The sequence below is a fragment of the Grus americana genome, chromosome 7, assembly GCF_028858705.1.
Source record: "Grus americana isolate bGruAme1 chromosome 7, bGruAme1.mat, whole genome shotgun sequence".
Taxonomy (NCBI): Eukaryota; Metazoa; Chordata; class Aves; order Gruiformes; family Gruidae; genus Grus; species Grus americana.
This window is the reverse complement of record NC_072858.1, coordinates 33,719,481-33,742,175: the sequence shown is the minus strand read 5'-3', so window position 1 is coordinate 33,742,175 and position 22,695 is coordinate 33,719,481. Positions and strand designations below refer to the sequence as shown.

The window sequence follows — 22,695 nt, the reverse complement described above, 5'->3', positions numbered from 1 at the left end:
ATTCAGGAACAGAGAAAGCATAGAAATAACATCTCTGGTTTAAGTTGTCCAGAAGCCACACGGATGCATACCCCCAGAGAAGAAGAAAGTGGAGGGACATTCAGAGGTGTTTGCAGGATACTGGAAGTGCTTGTGTAACAGGCAGCACAGCAAAGCATTTACCCTTCAGCCTTACATCTGCCCTCCAGTGTCCTATGAGCTGCTAATTGTTACAGAGTCAGAAGAGATACTGATAGAACAGGAGAGTGGGAGAGAACTTGTTCAAATGAAAGGGATCCTGTTTCACGTAATTCAGTGCCTCAGGCTTAATCGAGCTCATCCCCTTTCCTCCTAACAAGGAGGTACTGCAAGCATATGCAGAGCTTTTAAGTTTGGTCAAGTCCTTTGAATGCATATTTAGGTAAATTATAGGAAATTTGAAATAAGGGAAAACTGCGCTGGTGGTAGAAGCAAAGCAGCAAAATGAAACAGAGAAAAACTGTGGCTCAAAAAAAGCATAAACCACAGACTGTCGAAAGCTGGCTGGCTGTGCCATAGGAGGTGTCCCTGCATGCCTGCTCCATTCCTGTTCTCCCTGCTTAGGGGCTGGCTGGCAGGCAGTGTCAGAGAAAAGGGATTGGATAAAGAGATGGTCTTCTCATCTGGCCCAGTATTGCCTAAAAAGGGAAATTTAAAAATGTACATATTAAATAAATATTTTTTCAATGATCCCTCAAATAATACAAACAAAATGTTTAATAGAATTTATTTCAAGAATGTAAGTTACTTTTGATCTGTATTTCATGTTTCCTTCACCTGGACAAAGAAAACAGGCTAGTCCTCCTTTCTTATTATTTTGTACTAGCTAGATACAGCAATATTTGGTTTCAGGCATCATCTAATTTGAATTTAAATAGTACAACAACAACAAAAGCTAGTTTTAAGTACAATCTTCCACGACTGTTAAGAAGTAAAAGAAAGCAGAAATATTTCCAGTGGTTTTCCTGTTAAAGAAATTAAGATGACTTTGAAAGGATCTCTTCTGCTTGTGTTTGAGAACTTGTGTATTCAGCCCTAAAACTAAAAATAATCTGAGATTGTAAACATCTTATATAACTGCATTCCTATACACCCTAAGGTTTTGCCACATGTTACCCTTATTTTGCTAACATATGAGAATTAAAGATTTTTATTGTTTTTCCCCCCATTATGGATGCATTTGATGTCTTTGCTTGAGACACACGTATACTGGCCATTCCACACCAATACCTAGCAGTGAGATACTCCAGTTGGGATAAGTCTTCTGGGGAGGCCCTGGAGTTCCCCGTTACCAAACTGCCCCTGGAGCAGCTTTGTCCGTGGTACTGAACATCACTCGAGCTTTCCTAAGGCTAGAATAAAGTTCTGCTGAATTTGGCATACCCACAGAGAGACCACCCAAAGATTTGTTCTGGTTTGGTTTTCTTTTTGATGCTGACCCTGTTTTCTGTGAGTTTGCCTTTATCCTCTCTTCCCTTGAAGAAGAACTCTACCCTGCTGACAGTGCCAGTGTTAATGATTTAAGACCTTCTTTAACCAAAGCTTCCTGTCCTTTAAAAAACAAACAAAAAGTTAATTTTTACTGAGTCTGAATTTTTACCTCTAAGGGCTATTTATTACTGTTGAAGACAAAATGCTTTCCTTAGGCTTGTGGCTCTCTGGCAATTTCAGCCCCTTTTTTAAAGAGAGAAGAAAAAGCAAAGTATGGGGGGGAAAGATGTTGAATACCCTACAATAACTTAACGTAGAAGAAAAGGTTCTGCTCTGCATCCAAATGCTAATAATAATTGGTTCTGAGAATTTTTGCCTATTAATTATTTTCTGAAACTAATAATTAGGAAGTGTTTCCTGCTTCCTTTCTAAATGCAAATGTTTGAAACTTAAAAAATTAATCTTTGTTTCCAGCTGAGTTGGTAAATAGATTTTGAGTATGCCATGAATTGATAGGGAAAAATGCCAGACTCTGCTGTTCACTATAATAATAACCTGTAACGTGACATATTAGGTACCTTAGCAAGCACTTTCTGGCTTCTTTGTTTTTCATTAAGCAGAATTCTAACTGCACAGTAACTAAACCATTAGGCCTTGGTTCTGGAGAGTGCATGAACACATTGCTAACTTTAGGCTTTGGCTCCAGTAGGACTTCAGCGCCTGCTTTATGCTTGTAGCGATGCTTTCCTGAATAGAGACCAAATTATCAAAATACTGGAACAGCAACAGACCTTGCAGCCTGTGCAAGCCTTGTAAACATGTGGCTTCACAGCTGCTCAGTGTCTTGTTGATGGTAAAGTTCCTCTTGGATCAAACATCCAGTTCACGCCATTTCCTCTCCAACTGTCCTTTCTTCTGACCTCCTATTTGTCTCTGCTGCCAGCGAAGCCTGCATGCTCGGCCTCAGGTCACCTGCGCTCTCCTGCGTGCTCTGTGTTGGACGTGTGCCCTGCAACTCTGTCCCGTTGCTGTGACAGTCAGGTGTCTCTCAGCTGTTTTCGTCATGGCTACTATAACTCAGCCAAAATTCACTGCTATAGGTCTTAAGCTATGGTTTCACTTCAACTCTCCAGAGCCCAGAATGTTAATTATTTTTTTTCTTTGATGCAAATATATAGCCAAACTCTTCTCAGCTCCATTGGTTTCCTGCAAGATCTAGGTCGGTGTCCTCTGTAACTGTTCTAGCCAAATTGCTGAGCTGCTCCCCCTGTGCCTCCCACCCTGCTGAAATGTCTGCCCTGGCCACGTTGCAGATGTGAGAGTGCTGATACTCTCAGCCAAACCCAGTCATATGGAAGCACTTCCTTAACCTTTCTGTTATTTAAGCCAGATGAAATCTCTCTTCTGTTTTACCTGTTATTTTTAACTAGCCCTTACCTCCTATTTTATTTTGTATTTCCTTTTCTCCTCATCCTCCCCACACTCTGGCGTAACAACCAGAAGTGGTGTTTGGTAGAGTGAGAGGTCCAGGGGAATCTTAGCAGGGAGCAGTTGAAAAGCGAAGTTGCTGCCGCCATTCAGCTGATTCTGTGTGAAGTTTACTTAAGAGAAGTCTGAGGTTCACAGAAATCCCAATGGTCTGAGATCTGGAAGATAATGAGAAGACAGAGCCCTAACAGAGCCCACTGAAACCTCAGTGACCCTCCTGGCCAAAATGTTTAATGGTGTCATCACCCATGCCATCACCCATAAGGAAAGGAATCAGGCAAAATCTAGCAGTGATGTGTCTGATGGAGTAATGCTGGAATATGAAGGTGTGGTGGGTTGACCCTGACTGGAGGCCAGGTGCCCACCAGAGCTGCTCTCTCACTCCCCTCATTCACTAAACAGGGGAGAAAAGGCATAACGAAATGCTTGTGGGTCGAGATAAGGACAGGGAGAGATCACTCACTAATTGTTGTCACGAGCAAAACAGACCGAACTTAGAGAGGGAATTAATCTGATTTATTACTAAGCAAAACAGAGTAGAGGAATGAGAAAATAAAATCAACTCTTAAAACACCTCCCCCCACCCCTCCCATCTTCCCGGGCTCAACTTCACTCCTGGCTTCAACCTTTCCCCCCTCAGCGGCACAGGGGGACGGGGAGTGGGGGTTACGGTCAGTTCATCACATGTTGTTTCTGCCGCTTCTTCATCCTCAGGGGGAGGACTCCTCTCATCGTTCCCCTGCTCCAGCATGGAGTCCCTCTCACAGGGTGCAGACCTTCAGGAGCAAACTGCTCCAGCGTGGGGTCCCCCACGGGGTCACAAGTCCTGCCAGCAAACCTGCCCTGGCATGGGCTCCCCTCTTCACGGGTCCACCGGTCCGGCCTGGAACTTGCTCCAGGGTGGGCTTCCCACAGGGCCGCAGCCTCCTTCAGGTGCCTCCACCTGCTCCGGCGTGGGGTCCTCCACGGGCTGCAGGTGGAATCGCTACACCCCCTCATCCTTCCTCCATGGGCTGCAGGGGGACAGCCTGCTTCACCATGGCCTTCACCACAGGCTGCAGGGGGATCTCTGCTCCGGCGCCTGGAGCTCCTCCTCCCCCTCCATCTGCACTGACCTTGGTGTCTGCAGAGTTTCTTACATCTTCTCACTCCTCTCTCTGGCGGCAAAAGCGCTCTCTCTCTAAGTGTTTTTCTTCTTCTTAAATATGTTATCACAGAGGCGCTGATTGGCTTGGCCTTGGCCAGCGGCGGGCCCGTCTTAGAGCCGGCTGGCATTGGCTCTATCAGACACAGGGGGAGCTTCTAGCAGCTTCTCACAGAAGCCACCCCTGTAGCCCCCCCTGCCACCAAAACCTTGCCACGCAAACCCAACACAGAAGGGTAAAAACATGTTATCATGCTAGATCAGAGGAGAAAGGGATTGTTGTTCTTGTTGCTGATGCTGCTTTGGTTGCTTCAGCAGTATCAAACTGCTCAGTCAATAGTATATAGGTGTTTTAAGTTATAAAATGTGTTTACCACGTTTTGTAGTTTGCAGTTCTTTCGGACTGAGGGATGTGCAGTGCTGTATGAAAGCCAAGCAATTTCAGGTGCAAATCAGCAACTTCTGTAAATTCCTTTAGAGGTATCTTGAACCCAGGACAGGTTTCATGACTTCATTTTGCTTTTTTGGTTTTGTGAGTGACGTCAAAACTATGAATTTCAGAAATGCATAGAACAATGAGGAAAAATACATTGTCTTAATGTTAGCACCCAAAAATTCAATTCCTGAAGTGCTGTGACCTGTATACAGCTAAGGCAAAGACAAAAGCATTGGCTGTAAGATGAAAGCACTAGCCATAGAATGAGTTAAGCTCTGCAGTCTCTAATATGTGTATTGCAATGATTGAAATCACTCACTTAAGCATAATTTGAGATATGCTCTAATGTGTTCGGAAACACTGATAAACCTCTGTCTCAAACTACTGAGAACCAATGATCCTGAGATCTCCTGGTGCCTGAAATATGAAGTGGCTCAGTGACCACAAGCAGGCTAGGCTCAAAAGGCAGCTCTTTGAGGAGACAAAAGGCATAAGTAGCTGGCACAAGTGAAAGAGAAGGCAAAGCTAATGGAGAGAAGAGAAAAAATTGGAATGTGTTCTGAAGAGCCATTGCCCTTGCTTTTGCTACAACTTGTGTTGTATTTGCCTGTCCCATTTTGTATTTCTGTTGCTGTGGCTACATTTATTGGGAATCATAACTCATGTCTACCAAATGGTCTGTCCAGATTGGTTTTTAGTTTGACTAAACTTTACAGATGTAAAGGGAAGTATTCTCGCTTAGCTGTGGGAATTGTATCTGGTCAGCTGAAAGATTCCACTGTGTCCTTTTAATATTACTACTCTATACCTATCTTCTCCTATCTTCATTTAAATCAGGGGAGAACATGCCATTAACTGGCATGTGAGCACACAGTTTATTTCGTTTCCTCCAAATCTACTGAGTTTGACAGATCTGTGGTATGTATGCAATGTTTGTGGAGTGTTTACGCTCTTGTTTTCCTATTTCAGAATGGTTTCACTCCACTGTATATGGCAGCCCAAGAAAACCACCTGGAGGTTGTTAAGTTTCTTCTTGACAATGGTGCCAGTCAAAGCCTTGCCACAGAGGTAAAAGTTTGAATTTCACATTTTATGAACAGAGTAAAATGTGCTTCAGCATTGATTGTTGCCAGCTTATATGAAACTAGTATTTTAAATACAAAATTAAAGACCAATAAGGAGTTGTCTCTGCAAAGTATGCTAATGAATACTGAGTTGTTGGCTTTTCTGCAATTTAAACTATCTCTTGCCATTTCTAAAATAAAAAATTACTTTAACTAGAAACAGTCCTAAAAATAGACGTGTTCTTAGTCATAACAGGTAGTCTTTCAGGTTAAATGCTCAAACAGGGAAGCTGTGTGCATAATACAAAAGTTCTTTGTGCTTTCATTAAAAATACTGAGTAATGCGGAGGGCAACCATGAAGCGAGAACAACTGTTTACCTACGCTTTGGGGGCAGCCCTGGGATATCCAGGAAAACCCAGGGCTACTTAGTGCTTGGAGCATTTTCTGAACTGCATTTATTGTCATGTTGATACCCTCTCTGTAGCACCCAGTTATCCCATCTGGTTTTGCAGCGATAATTTCAAGCTGACAGAAAGATGCAAGGTCCATCCTTGAAGGTGTTCTGTTATCTTTCTAGAAGAACACATTTTATTTCTTGCTTTAAAAAGTAATACTAACTCAAATAAGGCAACCTGGAAGGAAAAAGAATAGCAGACATATTAATAGTCTCAAATGCACTGCATTGAGATGTGTTTTTAATCTGATGCATTTTTAGTTTTCTTAATTCCAAGATTTTACTACCAAAAAAAAGGTATTTCAGTATGGCTAATATTTATTAAATTCTGATTGCTCTATCAGAACTGATTCCATGAAGGAAATAATGCTTATTTGAAAAGGTCCTACTTTTTGCAAAATATGAAATGCAAAATTAGTTTATTGCATCACTATACATTACAGTATCACTGTATAATGATCTATGTATGGAATCTTTTTCTTCTCTTCCGAAGTCAGCACTGTAAAAAATGAATCATTACTGGATCAAAATTATGTTTCCAAAATCACTAAAAAGTAGTTATAACTAGAGGTGTACATCAGAAAGTGCTTTCTAGAAATGCTCAAAGATCTGAAAGCCAAGGAATACCAAAATGAAATATTTTAAATCTGGAAAATTAATTGAAAATTGTCATTTTCAGAACACTAATTTCTATTTCTTTGTAAAAACTTGGAAACAAAGTAGTCACGGGACCCCCAGAGATGTACAATAGATTCAGACTTTTGAAAATATTCTTGCCACTGTATTATTTTCTGAAAACAGAAATTTTTAAAATTGTGCATGGGTACTTGGTTCTTTTTCTTTGGTATTGTTTTTCCCTTGAGCATTGTATGTCAGTTTAGGTTGAGCTTTTCTCCAACTCAGCTTGATGATAAGGTGCAATCTAATTTTATCCATGGAGAATTCCTTTGAAGATACCAGACTACAAAACAATGTTGCCTTTATTGCCTTACTTGTTTGAGATAGTTGCTTATGGGTGCTTTTTTATTTTCTCTTGGTCTAAGTTTTTGTATAAATCTGATTCATCTTTGTCTTTGTAAGTGTGAAAGCCTTTCTTATTAAACTGTTGTCACTTAGCTAAATATTCATTAAAATAAAATTCTTTGACAAAGGCGTTTTAATCTGAACAAAAAAGTAGAACCAACTATTTTCTTTGAAATGTTTTATAGTTTTGGTTTGGTTTTTTTTCTGGAGTGGGCTTTGCCTTATGTTTTAAAGTGCAGTTGCTAATTATAGTACTGGCATCACGATGCTTGCAATTGCTTTTTGCGGGTTGGCATCTTCAGAGAGCCTGTAGTGGAAATGTGTTCTTGTCGGTGCTAATATTCTTGGTTGCAGTTTGCTTGGCCGTGGTACAGCGATCTCTGCACACGCTGAAATGATGGGCGAGACTCATCAGAGTTAGGAAACTGGGGCTATAGAGGATGGCAGCTGTTCTGGGCTTGAAATGAAGTGCTCCCGCTCATTTGTCCACTCCCTTTTCCCTAAGGAAAGGAGAAAATGTGTTCCTAGGATTATTTTTTTAATGTTACTGTTACCAGCATGTGTAGCAGGAGAGAAAGCCCGACGAGAAAAGACATTGTAGGTAGCTAAACCACTTTTCTTTGTGAAGCGGCTGACTGTGCCTCTGCCGTCGGCTGTGTAAATAGACCAGGAAGCCAACATCTCTCAGTCACTAAGGTGCGAGCTGTCGCACTCAGGCGTTCTCCAGGCAGGAGCCTCCATTTCTGCAGGTACAGCATAGCTATATTGCCAGAGCCCTCTTGTGGGGATGCTCATGGAGTTTTTTGGCCGTCAGAGCTACACAGCAGTTTTCACGCCCTGTGCCGCGCTCTGCCCGCAGTCTGAGGCTGCGCAGTTGTTTCAACCCGGGAGCTGCTCACAGCCCAGAGCCCTGCCCCGCTACTGGAGGATGGCAAGCTGGAGGCAAAGGGGAACGCTGTGGTTAAATGAGCTAAAAAAAAAAAAAAAACATGAGAGGGAGAGGAAAAAAAAAAAAGCTTGTGATTTTTTTTTTTTCTTTCTCCTCCACAATTTTGAATGCTCTTTTTCAGAACTCCTCCTGTTTCTCCTCTTAAATTGAGGTGCTCTTTGTTTGGGAAGCTAGAGAGAGAAATTCCTTATTGAAAACACTACATTTAGTCCCCACAGTTAAAAAGTTAACACTTGAACTCTGCGCTTTTGACATAGCGTGGGGATCTACATTCTTCTGTGTCATTGCTGCACTTTTATTTCACGCTTACACAATTTCACCATGACAGAAGTAGTTGCAAAGTGAAAGAAGGTGTTTATCTACTAAACTGTAATGAAGTTTGGTAATATAAGCTTTGGCTATATTGATAAAGAGTCAAATGTAATAAATAAATATCCCGAGTAATTTGCATTTGTGATTTTTTTGAGTGATTTATGGGTATTATCTTGGGCAAAGCTTGAATGCATTCCTGGATTGCTCTGAAAAGGAGCAGAATGTAAATGACAACTCTTTCATTATTTAGTTTTCTAAAAATCCATAAAAATAAAATTATGAAAGCATCTCAGCCTGTACTTTTCATGCGTTTGAGGAATCCACTCTAACATCTGTTAAACAAAAATCTTCCATTTTCCAGGTTTTTTTTATTCTGTACTACTTTGGCTATTCCTAGTCTGAAAGGAAATAATTTCCGTTTGTCATAGGATTGTCCATCACATCTATAGGAATTTTCATAAATGGAAGTTGTAGTAAAACAAGTGAAATATTGGGAGAATGTGGTATTCCTATTCAAATATTATGAGATTTTAAATCCACATATAAAATATATCAGAAGATAGAGCTGAATTATTTTCTCTTTCCTTGAAAAACATAGCTTATAACCTGTAGCTGTGAGGCGAACGGATGATAATTTGCTATGGAGACATCATTAACAACTGTAATTTTTATATTTCAGCTTTTAATACCTTTTTATATAATTATACACTTTATTATTTGCATACTTATTTATGTAAGTGTTAATTCATGAGTAATTTCACACTTCTTTTCCCAAGTCTCAGTCATTTTTCTTTGCTTGTGTCTTATAATTTTATGTTTAAGTTTGGGGTGCCAGAAAGGTGTTTTGATCATTTGTGACCTTGCTCACAAACCCTTTACTCCAATTTCAGTGTCATTGCAGGGTATTTCTAATATGCACCACGTTACACTTTATGTTTGAATTTGAGCCAGTACTGTTAGTAATGCTGAGGTCTCTTCCCTTCCCCTTCCTACTCCCCTGGAAAGCTTGGAATATGTGTTGAGAGTCCCCATTGTATGTTGCAGGATGGTTTCACGCCTTTGGCAGTAGCTTTGCAGCAAGGTCATGACCAGGTGGTTTCACTGCTGCTTGAAAACGATACAAAGGGAAAAGTCCGTCTTCCTGCCCTTCACATCGCAGCTCGCAAGGATGATACGAAGGCAGCGGCTTTGCTCCTGCAAAATGACCACAATGCTGATGTGGAGTCAAAGGTCAGTTGTAAAAAGAAACAAGGTTTGATTACATCCAGTAATTGCATCCAGTGGAGATCTCCCTTAGTGTGAAGTGTTTTGCTGCAGAGTTACACATAACTTTCTCCTATAGCGTGTGATTAAGAATAACGTTTCATTTGCTTCCTTTGCCTCTTTCTCCCCCATTCCCTTTTTATTTAAATCAGGGTCAATTTTTCCTGTAGAAACTTTGCAAATGGAAAATAATAAGCAAAATATTAGAATTATTCTCTTGGGAATGAAAGCCACTCCTGCAGTGGTGTGCTATAGGTATTGTACAATTAAGTCATTTGATTAGTTGTTTGTGCAATTGCTACTTTAAGAACTCTGGTAAACATGTAACAATTAACATTCAAAATACTCGATCATTCAGCTTCCATTCAGTCGAGCTTCCTTTGTGTGCTGATTGTGCTGTCATCTGAGCTGCCATGCCACGTAGCAATCATGAAGCTTTTTGCATCCATATCACCAGTGGTGAACTAACCGGTCATTTTTTCCCCCTCTTTGCTTCCAAATGTGTTAACCTAGATGATGGTGAATAGAACAACAGAGGTATATATAAATATATATATGCATCATCACTCCTCCATGACTTAGTGCTGCTGCATCATTTATTCCTCTTCCTTTTTGCATCGCCTTTTATAGGATAGATACCTGCTTTAGATGAAATGAAGTAGCATGTGCTAGAGAAGACTCTAGTTTAGATACCAGGGCTTTCTGCAGCTGAAACTAAGGTTTAAAAGTAAGAGTAAGCATTCTTGGGAACTAATTGCCATCATAAAAGACCCATATTATGTAAGATGGAGTTTTCAGGGGCTCTCATGGAGTATATGTTTATCAGATGTGTTAAGAGCTGCAGACAACCCTGTCATGTTGTGCATCCAGGTCTGATTTTAGGCTTCTGCATGACACTTACCTTGATGGTGTCAGCAAACAGAATGATCTGAGAGTGGTTTTATATCTGCAAAACTCCTGAAGCAAGGCAGTGGCAGCTAGCATGGCTTGCTAACAATTTAGAAATGCATCTAGTTCCCATAAGGTTTCATACTTTGCAGGACTGATGGAATTGCTGCATGTTTTAGCATTATTTTAAAAGGAAGTAAAACTACTTAAATATGAAAATAAGTTGCTGAAGTAATTTTATCAGTAAGGCATCTTCTAATTACGGTGGTAACTCATGGTGTCTGAACATAACCCAGTGTGATTGCCCACAGTGGGAGACTGATCTTTATGGTACTAACCCTTGGAAAAAAAAATCCATATTAATCATTTAAAATTGTCTTTGATGTTGTTTTCATTTGCATCTACTTTGAATTTATAAAAAACAGTTAGCAAGTATCATTAAATGACTTGTATCTGAACTTCTGCAAATAATCTCTAAGAGATTTAACTTGCAAGACATAATATCGGTAACAACTAGATATTTCTAGTTAGAAAATAATTTCTTGTAAAAGACATCATTGCTTTAATACTAAAATATTTTGCTGTTGTTTTTTTTCTGGAATAACTGAAAGTTTCATCCTAGTTCTGATCTTCTAGAATAATTATGTTAATTTTTTTCCCTCCTGCATAGCAATATGATTTTATTTAGACTCTCTGAGTGTCTATAAATAAACGTCAGTGAGTGAAAACTAGTACAGAATTGGAATGGTGACTTGCAGCAGACTCCTATTACTAGCTTTTGTCAGTGATGTGATACAAATTTTGGAGTACCAGTGAGATATAAAAAAATAAGTATCAATTGGTTTTGTTTTGTTTTTTTCCAGAGTGGGTTCACTCCCCTCCACATAGCTGCTCACTATGGAAATATCAATGTAGCGACATTGCTGTTAAATCGGGGCGCTGCTGTGGACTTCACTGCAAGGGTGAGTGTGAAATCTGAGTTATGCTTAGTTTGCTTAATCATCAGTTTGAAACACTTTTTCGACAAACGTGTGGAAAAGACACATTGCTCTTGCCAGCTGAGGGACCTGGCCTGACTGCTCTTGTTCTGTTACCATATGGTGTAAGGGAGGGTTCCTTGAGCTGCTGAACCGAACCTGAGCTCTAGTCGTCACCTTTGGAAACTTCTGATTTAGTCAAAAAGAGCTGCTATTTTCATAGTTCCAGTTTTGCAAAAAGCAGACTGGGATTCAGTAAGATGAGTGCTTCTACCTGTAGCCGTAACATATGGCAGGAGTGCTGTCTCTGTTGGATTGTCCTCAATATGCAGTTGTTTCCAGTGAACATGAAGTGCAGGTGTTACTAGTGAATGAAGCAGCTGCACCTTCACTGCATATGTGAGATTCAGATGATATGTAAAGGAGATGTGAGAAACTGGAGAGGTAGAAAATGAAATGAGATGTAGAAAAGGAGGGGAGTCAATAATGGGAGCTGTGTGGCAGAAGCCATGGTAGAGTGGGGGAACTAACCTTCCTGACCTGGTAAGCTGTGTGCCAGTCACAACACAGCACAGGGAGTGACAGGGTAGTTCCTGAGGTGTATGAAAAAGGAGCGGGACCCAGGAGGGAAATGGTATGGGCTTTCCTGGTGTCCCCTTTGTTCACTCTGGGCTGGATGAGGAGCAGCTTGACTGGTGGCTTCAGCTGCACCTTCTTGCTTGGGGAGTGGGTCCATCCTCCCACAGGCAGCTGGACTGCTCTGCAAGCCTGGGCCAAAGTATGACCATATCTGCTGTCAAGGGTCAGGTCTGTCGGAAGACCAAAGAGGAATATTAGAGTGAAGGAGTGTGGTCAGAGTAGGGAGGATGTGGGAACAGCAAAATGTAAGCAGAACTGTAAAGGACAGAAAATGACGGAGGGAAGTTATGTATAGTTGTAAGAGCAGGAAGATAACGAAACGTATATGGACAGGGATACAGCAATATGAAGGGCAAGGAAAGAGATTGTGCCAGGCATGAGACCTGAGACTGAAGAAAGGTAAATGCAGAGGCAACACAAAATTTAATGAGCCAGGATGGAGGGTTAGAGAATGGTTGGGTAGACACAATGAGGGCACAAAGGTGAGTAGGTGCCATGAGAGTATGCAAGGCTTTAAAAAGGGAAAAGCAGGGAGAGTGTTTAGGGACATACAGCTAAATAGAAAATGGGCTAACATTCAAGATAGGTTAGTATTGGAAAATGCTGGAGCAAGAATTTCCTACTGAAGTTCTTAAAAAAATTGTTTACTCATTAGCTTCTTTAATAATGGCTTGGGCTGTATGAATAAAAGGATACCTATGGAATTTGTGCTGACACACAGCCAGGAATGGTTGTCAGTCAGAGTGCAACAGAACGTGGAAACGTGTTAAAATTCATAGTGGGAAACAGATCAGACTCTTGGCTAAAGAATATACATATTTATTCTGTTGGTTTCTCCAACAATCTGCCAACCAAGAAAGAGGAGGACCTATCTATATTAGTTGGTCACTGGGTGGTGTGTGTGATATGGGTTAAAAAAAAAAAAAAAAAAAAGCCAAAAAAAAAAGCAAGCGTGATTCCAGGTTATTCCAAGGTATTTCTGATATAGACTAATAAAACCACCAAACAAACAAAAACCCCAACAAAAAAATCCCTATGAAACCAAACAAAAAACCCCAACAAAACAAACTGAGGCTGTGCAAGAATTTGGCTCAGCAAACCTTACCGTGACAATGCCAGGGAGGAGGCGTGGTAGTGGTCCCTAGGACAATAGGGGGAGAAACTCAAGGGAGCAAGAGGCGTTCAAACTGAAGGCAAATGCTGACATTAGAGTAAATAGCTGTAAACTGGCCAGGAAGATATGTTATCTAGAAATTTAGATATTTAATAGTAAGTATTAATAATAAATATTTAATTAAAAATTGTTTAATAATTAATATTAAATATAAGTAATAAGATTCTGGAGCATCCTTTTAATTAAAGTAGAAAAAGAAATAAAAAACCCAATGTGTATTCAGGATGATATTTATGAGGGGAAATTGTGTGTCATGGATAATTCAGCAGCTCCTTTTCAGAGATTTTGATCATGTATTGTTTTTATTACTTTTACAAGAGGAAAGTAATGCTACTGCTTAGAGCATTTGCCACATAGCAAAAAACAAATTTTAGTATTTTCTTTTACTTTAGATGGTATGTATACCTAAAAACTTGAATGCTTCTATAGTTAAGGAACAACATTTACATGTAGCAAAGTGTTTATGATAAGCGTTGCAAACCCATGAAAACAATACAATAATATCATGTTTATTTAGCATACAAACTACTATTTTATGTATAGGACTTCTTATATTTAAAAAACCAACCAAACAAAAAAAACCCCTGGGCAGTTTGTTTTTAGAGATTGTCTGTGATTAATAAGGGGTGTTGGTGGAGGGTGTGATAGAGTGGGAATAGAAATTTTGGACAAAGACCCAGAATGTTTTCCTTACACTGTAAGTAGGAGCACAGGCGCAAAGTGTTGGTGCTTGGCCACTATTCATTCAACATAGCATCATTCAGTGATTTATTAACAAAGATTAATCCCTAAAGCTAAAAGACACTGTTATAAAGCACGATCCAGTACCTACTAATGCTGGTGAGAAGAGTACTAGCAGATACTGGGTCAAGCTGATAGGTAAGTATCAAAGGTAAGGATCAACTCTCACATATCCCCCACAAATGATGTTTTCCAAATCACATGTATCACTAAATGTATTTCATGTTATTAGTGAGAGGAGGGTCCCAGGTTAGATCCACGTGAAGTTCACAAGCTGAGAAGATCTGATGGTTAAGGGTTTCTGGGAAGCTTCTAACTATATGTGCTTTGCTTTCACTGATATCGTTGACCTCTTGTTCACAAGTCCTTAAACTGACCAAATTAGAACATTAAGGGATTTCATTGCTTTAGCATTCATTATTTGATAGGCTGTAATCATAGGAGCAAGGAAGATGAATGGGGTCTTGGGTCAACTTTTTCTCACTCAGAAACAAGATTAGGGATTAGAAATGCTACTACATTAGCAATTAGCAGCATTTAGTACCAGACCACTAAATATCATCTTCCTATGCTTGTTTTAATAAAATAATAAATCTTAGGCTTCAGCAGCTCTGTTCTGGATTAGGGGCACTGATGGAGAGCACATCCAAAGTAATAAGGCCATCCTCCCCTCCTCTTCAAGATCTGGAAATCCCAGGTTCTCCCTCCATTAGTTGTCATTGTCAGAGAGAAGCAGGCTGCTCAGATAGCTGGGGATGTGCAGATGCAATGACATCAGCTCGAAAGAGCAGTGGGCTGATGCTGTGACTCAGAGCACTGAACGGCTTGTTTGTGCTTGTGATAGCTGGGTGGGGGCATCTGCAGCGCACATCTCTACTGCATGGTGGTTGCAAATCTAGATAAAGTAGTTGTGACAGAAGGAATCGTAGCATAAATAACAGTAATATGGAGTTGAATTTTGTTCTTTAGTGCTTATCAGACTGCGGGTAATGAAAGCGCTTCACAGAAAGATGAGTTAGATTCTGGTAGAGCAGTAAATTTGTAGGCAAACAAAGCACCAGCGTAAGTTGAGTGTAAAGTACAATTATCAGCATCAAATAACAGCGCCCTTGCTTGATCCTTGATTACCCAAACTGCAAGGCAGGTAGAGGTGCTCCTAGAACAGCTACTAAAACTGACCCACAGGTACAGCCTGCCCACTGCCACCTCATTGCCTCTTGTTGACAGTGTAAGACAAGCAACAGAGCAAAGACATGGAAGGGCTGTAACCCAACTAAAATCATACCGTGTGTATGTCCTGTAGCTTTCAGAAGTACAAAGAGCAAACTGTAGGATGGGAGTGTCAAATGCGCTTTGTGCTTTTGCTAACCACCAACCACTTTTCCTTTGTTCTTGTTAAATAAAAATGAATCGACACTACTTGTCTATCTCTCAATTTATGCTTAAACTATTTATGTTTAAACTATTCTGTGGAGACATTTGAACAAGAGCAGAGGATTACGGTAGCAGAAGATGCTTGTGTGGAAGGGGACAACATGAAGACAAATGTGTGAGGGCAGGATAAATAGCCAGCTCCCACCATCAGTGTAGTGAAGGTGGGGAAGGGTGGAGAAAATGTGGATGGACATGTAGGATGAAGGCAGAGCTCTGAGCCTTAAGGACATGGGCAAGTGTGGGGAAAAGAGGGGCTGGTGAAAGGATGTAAGAAAAAGGAGAGCAGACCTGTGGCAAAGGAGATCTCTTCATCTGCTGTGTTTTCAGTGGGTTACTGAGAGGCCAGAGGGAAGAAATATGTTCCAGCAGTGAAGGCAGGGAAAGACAGGAGCTTGATGATGGCTCCCAGTGTGCGGGCAGGAGGTGAACAGCGGTGCTATACTGTAAGTAAATGATGTCCCCAGTGATATGCAGTAGCAGCTGCTCCCCTCACTGCCACCGGTATATACTTGCCTGCATCTCAGCTGTCATATACTCCCTTGTTCCCTTCTTTCACTGCATCTAAGAAAAATAGGCATAGCTCCAGGAGCTCTTACAGGTGTTACAGTGTCTGCCAGCCTGTGCACCTGCTGACCATAGAGGCTGGGAGGGTTGGAAATGTACCTGCTTTTGGTTTGCACTCTTCCAACCCAGCAATTGATTTCATGTCAGCTCTTCCATTGAACTTCATTAGCTCTTCTGCATCTGGGCTTTCTTCTCTGGCCTTGCTGCAAGTGCAGGGAAGATGACACAACATGGAAAGTTCCCTGTGGGATGGATGGAGATCATTTCAGTAAATCAGTTTGTGATGCCCCTGATTCCACCTATTTACAGGGAGACAGCTCCAAGAACCTTCATAACCTCAGTCCGAGTGAAACTGGATCTCCTGATTGGGCTGGATGTTTGCCATTTTGTAATGAAGGAAAATTACTCCTTCCAAATCACTTGACTTCTTGGGCTCAAACTCAGCAATAAATCTGTCACAATTACTGGCAGGGTATGCATTGGCTTAGAAGTAACAGGTATTTTATGTCTGTTCATCATACTTTTTCTGTAGTACATTTTTGTGTGTGTGGCTATGCTTCTCTGAAACCCTTTAAAGCTAAAGAAATCCCTTCATTGTATCACCATGTTTCCCTCTTGTTTAAATGGGAGGCAATCTCATACAGGCTAAAGAAGTGGAGGTAGAGAATAAAGGGTAACCGAGCTTGAAGTTAGTCTCCTTTCTTAGCCAGATTAACACGGAAGTGCAGTCACTACCTGGGCTTTGAAGGTTTGCACCAATTGCAGGCACCATTCTCTTAGCTGGCAATGGCACCTGATGTTGGAGAGGTGTGGATAAATCCTAGTTAAAAACTGAAAGAAGGCTGAAGACCTTTAAGTCAATCTATTTTATCAGATTTTTCAGCAGGAAAAAGTAATTGTTGTTAAGAAAAATATTGTTCATCAGCTGCTTGTGCCTTTGAATCAAATTATCTGATATGTTACCTAGAGTTTAATAATTTTCATATCTACTTCCCATCTTCTGGAACTGCCAACCCTAGTGATTAATATGGAGAAGTGAAATCTACCAAGTTGGCTCTCCTCTTCCAGGCTTTCAGTTCAGGAGACCTGTTGTTGTGGCATACAGTGACCAAATGCATAGAGAAAACTGCTGTGCTCCCATCCTAACTGCTGCTGCTGGACCTGTATGCTGTGAGAGGGGCTTCGTGCCATGGGCTTGACTTTTTTTTACAGAATCAGATCATCTTCAGCCTGAGGTTGGGAGGAGTGCTGGAGAAAAAAGGACAGGTCACAGTGGGATTTCTTCCTCTGTATCTTTACTGCTCCCCTCAAATTTGCTCTAGACTGCCTTGCACTTTGATATCTAGGACTTGGAAAGGTGTATCCAGATACATGCTAAAGTAAGTTAACAACTATTGGAAGGAATGAGAAACCAGTTTCCTTAGCAGCCTGATTAAATCTATGGCATCCTGTGCAAGAAAGCTCTTTTGCTATAAATTAGACCCCTGCAGAGCACCCGCCCTTTCCCCTTCAGGCCTTGCTCGGGTGTTCTCAAGAGCAGTGCGCAGGATGGTCAGGCAGTTTTATCTGCTGCAGTTCCCAGTCAGCTGCGACAGAGATGTGTGTCTAGTTTGCCCTGTGCTAATTCAGCAACAAGAAAGCACAAGTCAGTGTTTCTCCAAGGCTTCCATGCAGACCAGGGAGGTGAAGGTGCTTTGAAAAAACTATATTTTCTGGGAATTATAGTCAGGAAAAAGTTATCTTTTGGGGGTTCAGAGAGTCTTCAGATGTCATTCTTCTGTGTGAGATTATCTTCCAGTGCAAAGATCTGTCCGGCCCAGGTGAAGAAATGGAAATGCCTCTGAAGCTCCACTTGTCTCTGAGGAGCACAGAGCTTAGAAGGGAAGAAATTGTTCTCTGCAGCTTCCAGAGCAATGGCTGAAAGAAACCTCTGTGACGCCCACACCCACTCCGTATTTGAGCAAGTCGGAAGATTCAGGTAGCAAGGGAATCCTCTACAAGAAAATGACGTCTGCCCATATCTTTCTTGCCAAAGCAAGAAAGACATAGTCACTGTGCCATAAAGCTGCATCCAACTCTGCAAACAGCCTTCCCAATACGCAGCACTCCTTATTGTAGAGGAGATCTCAGTTCCACCACAGTGGGCTTTGCCTGCAGGAAGTTTGCTTACTGGAAGGTTGAGAAAGGATTTAGTAATTTTGAGAGGGTGGTGTGAGGACAACATGCATTAATAATGACCCTGAGGCAGAAGAGCGGAACACCATTAGCCCGTCAAGAAGAGCAGGCAATATGTAAGTGACAGTAACATAAGAGAAAAACATCTTTTTATTTCCCTAGCGGTAGTTTGCCATAACAGCTCCTTGCTATACTCTTCCTTCTTTTCTTCCGTGATTCATTTTATACATCTCAAGCCTGAAGAAAGATAAGTATATGAGCATACAAGAACTAAATTAGCACAATATAAGACTTTAAGTAGAGGAGAAAAAAAGCTGAAAAATTATGCACTGTTGTGAGGTTTCCTGGAAAGCATCTGATTATGTGTTTGTACCTATAATTTCTTTAATTTCTGAAAGTCCTATACAAGTCTCAGTGATCCCAGTAACTGCTACTAGAATATAAGACTTTTCTCTGCAGAGGTTCTGCTGTGTTGTGGCTCCAATTCTGAATTGCAGGAAAATACAGGAGGAGAGAATATTGAGTATTTTCATATACAACATGTTGATGTAGCTGCATAGTTGCATATGACAGTCTTCATGTGCGTGGCACAATCTTCCCATACCTCCAGGAAATAGTAATAGTGATAATATCCATGCAGTGTTGTTGATAACAATTCCAGTATACGACAACCAACATTATGGTCTTTCGTTAAGAACCCCTAATGATGGGAGGGATTTTCCAGACTGTACAAGAATTTTCTGCTTTAGCAGTCTGGCTATTTTCAGCTTTTGTTTTATTCACACATTCTTTGTCAATATTAAGGTCTTCCCAGAGTTGAGAACTGAGAAGGACTATCTCACTAAATTCCAAATTAATCTCAACATTTTGGTAAAAACTGTTTTTTAAAAAAATCAAAGATAAAGAAGTGAATTTTTTCTGATTAAAACTACAGTCCACTGAGGGGCTGGAAAGAGAGCTCACAGGTGGAGGTAAGCTCTCTTATTGGTAGCAAGGAGACATCAAGTCCCCATGATGCTGGCAATGAGTCTTCACAATCCCTACATGATCAGCCAGTCACTCAGCATTTAAAACAATACAGCATGTGAATAGGAAAGGTTAGCCCGTTTTTTGTGTGCTTTTTTTAAAAGCTACACTTCAGAGCCCAACATGATACAGTAACTGCAAACATTTACTTTTCTTGTTTATTATTACCATCCTTACGCTTGTAAACTCAGACCGTCTGATGGGAGAAAGAGACAATCCTGTAGGACAGCATAGCATACCAGAAATCAGGGGGAATTCTTAATTTTCTAAATGCATTAAAATAAAACTACAAGATGTACCATGTTTGCACTCTGTCAATTTTAAGTTTTTCCCTATTTTTTTTTTTTCTGACTTCCTAACCATTCCTGTTGCTAACTTGTAATATGGAGTAATTCTGGCTACTGTAGCGAACTGCGATAGATAATGCCATGTGTCAGAGGGGAGCTGATCTCATTTCAGATGGGAAATGTAGGTGGCTTATTGCTCAGCACAGGGTAAGTCTGAGTTTTTTGAGTTTTCTTGTGAAGCTGTAGATCAAGAGATGCAGCTGAAAGGGCTGAGTGTTTCCTCTGATCAAGCACAAGCAAAAGCCACTGAATGGAAAAGCAGGTCATTCTTCACCCATCATCTTTTGGGATGTTGTGTGACTCTGCTGGAGGGCACAGGCCCTCTGTGAGAGGGTGGTGGCTGCAGCAGGCAATGGATAAAGGGAAAACAGCCATCCACAATGTTGTGAGGTATAGAAGAAAATTGCCTGCATCCAATCTGTCATACTTTGAGCTATATACAGTTTCAGAGTACTTCAAGTCATATACCCCAGGAAATCTGCCACAGGGGAGAGGAAAGGCTGTGTGCTAGTTCGTAATCCTATGAGCATTGAGCATTTATTGCATAGGTTTAGGTTGCTGTTCTCACAAGTTATGTTTCATATTCCCTGTAGAATTTGTTAACTCTCAAGTTAAACAGCAAGTTGGATCTTGGTGTCGAGGGGTCTATCTGAAACGTTATCTAGCATTTGATATTTCAACAGTGAGGGCAAGCAGCACTCCAACAGACATTCTAGATCTGAACCACATCTTTAATGGCAACTTTTTGAAGGCATGTCAGCTTTATTACTGCAGGAAAACATCTTCAAAAGTTTCTTGATTTGCTATTCTATCTTAAGAACAAAGGGAGAAATTTATAGAAGATCAAACAGATAAAAATAAACTGAAAAGACAGCAGATGCTGTTCATTTACTCAAGAATTCAGAACCTTACATTTGGTGGCTATATTGTTTGCTGATACCACAGTTTTAGTATTAATAACCTACACCCAAGCTGCACATATTATGAAGCTTTTTTTATCTCTAGTTTCTTGTGACAAGTACAAACAACTGGATTTTGAGTTGCTTGCTTTACGTTTTGTCATCAGAAACGTTAATAATGATGTTGTCAAGGTTTATTCACTTCTCAGTTCATGTTCTTAATTGTCAGATGAGAGATGGGAAGGGGCCATATGCGTGATATGTCTAGCTATAATTCTTTAAGGCTTGGCACAATACAGTATTGACCAAAGACAAGTTGCTTGCCCTAAACTTCAGTGTGCAATTATTCAAGCATTCACATAACACATCCTTCCATCTGCATGGAGTCAGAACTCTCAGCCAGCAGAATTATTACTTCATATTGTTTGCTACCAGTAAAAGCTCAAATAGCTAAATGTCAAAATTAAATTCTGAATAGAAACCTGCCCCCTCTCTTTTTCTCCCCTTCATTTCCCCACAGTGTTTTCCTGAGCTGTTAGGGCTGAAAAAGGCTAAACATGCTTTTTCTTCTTTGTTTCTTAGGTTTTTTTATTAACCGTCTGAATAGGTTAGTAGAGTACGATGAAAACTGCATCCTCTTCCCAGAGAGTGAGTGCTGTAGTGCTCTTTTCCCAGGAAAGAGGAGCTGAGTTTGATCATCCATAAGGACAGATATTTCACTGGCCATATAGGGTTTCATTTGCTTGATCTCTCCTGCTCAGTTCCTCATTTCAGGGTAGCTGTGTGCAGTTGGTTTTCCTAACAAACTATGTCTAAAGTGATCACATCCTTTATCCATCCATCTCTTTCTAATGTGAACTTGCTGCCTATTTTCAACCAAATATAACTCGAGGTTTCAGGATCCTAGAAACATTAGATTTATATGGTTTTCATAAAGACAGGATATCAAATGAAGGAAAGATGGATTGCTAGCTCTCCAGCTTGCAGAAGAGAGCTCAGTCCTTATTTGGTGCTGGAGAATCTCCCCCCGTTCCCTGCCAGTGTGCTTGCCCACTCTCAGAAGCTGACAGAAAACTGCTCAGGGAACAGTATTAGTTCAGTACTAACAAGAAATATGAAGATCATTTGAACAGGACTCCTTTTTGACCATGAAAATGAATTTGTTTTCCACCCCCCTGTTGCAAGGAAACAGTGTAACTGAAACCTTAACTACTAAGTAGAAGTCATGTCTTTTGGAGTTCGGGTGTGTATCTGCTAGTGCTCATCCATCTGCTCTAGAGTCAACACTCCTTCATTTAAGGCAGTAGGAGCTTTGAATGATTGGACTGGCAAAGAATTAGATCCGAAGTGGATTCTATTGTGGTTGTACCTGCCTCTGTGCTGCACTAGAGCGATTTAGCTTGGTGTCAAGATGAATGAGAACCAGACTTCTAATAGGTATTTCCTCTAACTTTTGTAATGCTGTCCCTTCCTCCTCCATTTCTTCATCAATGCTTAGAAAAGACATTTCTTCTAGTCTGTGTATGATACAGTACGTTAGTAGTAGTTAATTATTGTGATGTATTAGCAAGGTATTAAGGTCTATTAGGCTGAGTTGACCTCTTTTCCCACCAACCCCGGCAAGCAGAAAAAGGTGGTCCTTCAGTCTAAATTATCTGCAGTACCCTTTACTTGAAGACATGACAGTTATTTCCTTTACTGTTTTTTCTCAGGAAAGTAGAATTCATCTCTCTCCCTCTGACCTTGGTAACATCTTTTCTCCTGAGAAGAGAGGAAAAGCAGGAGTATCTCCTCATAATTGTGTTTTTGCTCTTTTTTCTGTCGTCTTTGTGGCTGATAGAGTAATATACTGACCTCATATTATATCCAATATAAACTCCCAGTCAAATAGAAATAATTCTTTTTTCAAGACGAACTCAAATATTTCAAGTTAAGCAATCACACAGTTTCACATGCCTAGGAGGTCTAGGTATAGCGTACTTTTTATTTAATGTGTTAAGTATCTTTTTTGTTTTACTTTTTAAAGAAATGAGAAGCCACCCTGGAATAGTAGTTGCTATGATGCTATAATGATCATTAATATTGGAGAAAGAAGCTCTGTCATTTCATCGTGCTAAAATGTATTTTACCTCTGTGATAATATTAATTAGCACTTTCTAGTAGCTGTGTGTTAGCTTCATAGTGAAATTGGGTGTAAATGAAAATGTAGCATACTGGATTAGGTACTCAGCATTATTATTAAGCTGT

The 22,695-nt window shown here is 40.5% G+C and overlaps 1 protein-coding gene across 8 annotated transcripts in view; it reads left to right on the top strand.

Moving 5' to 3' along the window:
• Nucleotides 1–22,695, top strand: part of ANK3 (ankyrin 3) — a 371,936-nt gene that overhangs the window by 222,986 nt on the left and 126,255 nt on the right. For all 8 annotated transcript variants that reach the window (XM_054832579.1, XM_054832581.1, XM_054832573.1 and 5 more), the window contains 3 exons: nucleotides 5,487–5,585; nucleotides 9,366–9,551; nucleotides 11,336–11,434. In XM_054832579.1, the coding sequence (XP_054688554.1) occupies nucleotides 5,487–5,585; nucleotides 9,366–9,551; nucleotides 11,336–11,434 (384 nt within the window). The remainder of the gene's footprint in view (nucleotides 1–5,486; nucleotides 5,586–9,365; nucleotides 9,552–11,335; nucleotides 11,435–22,695) is intronic.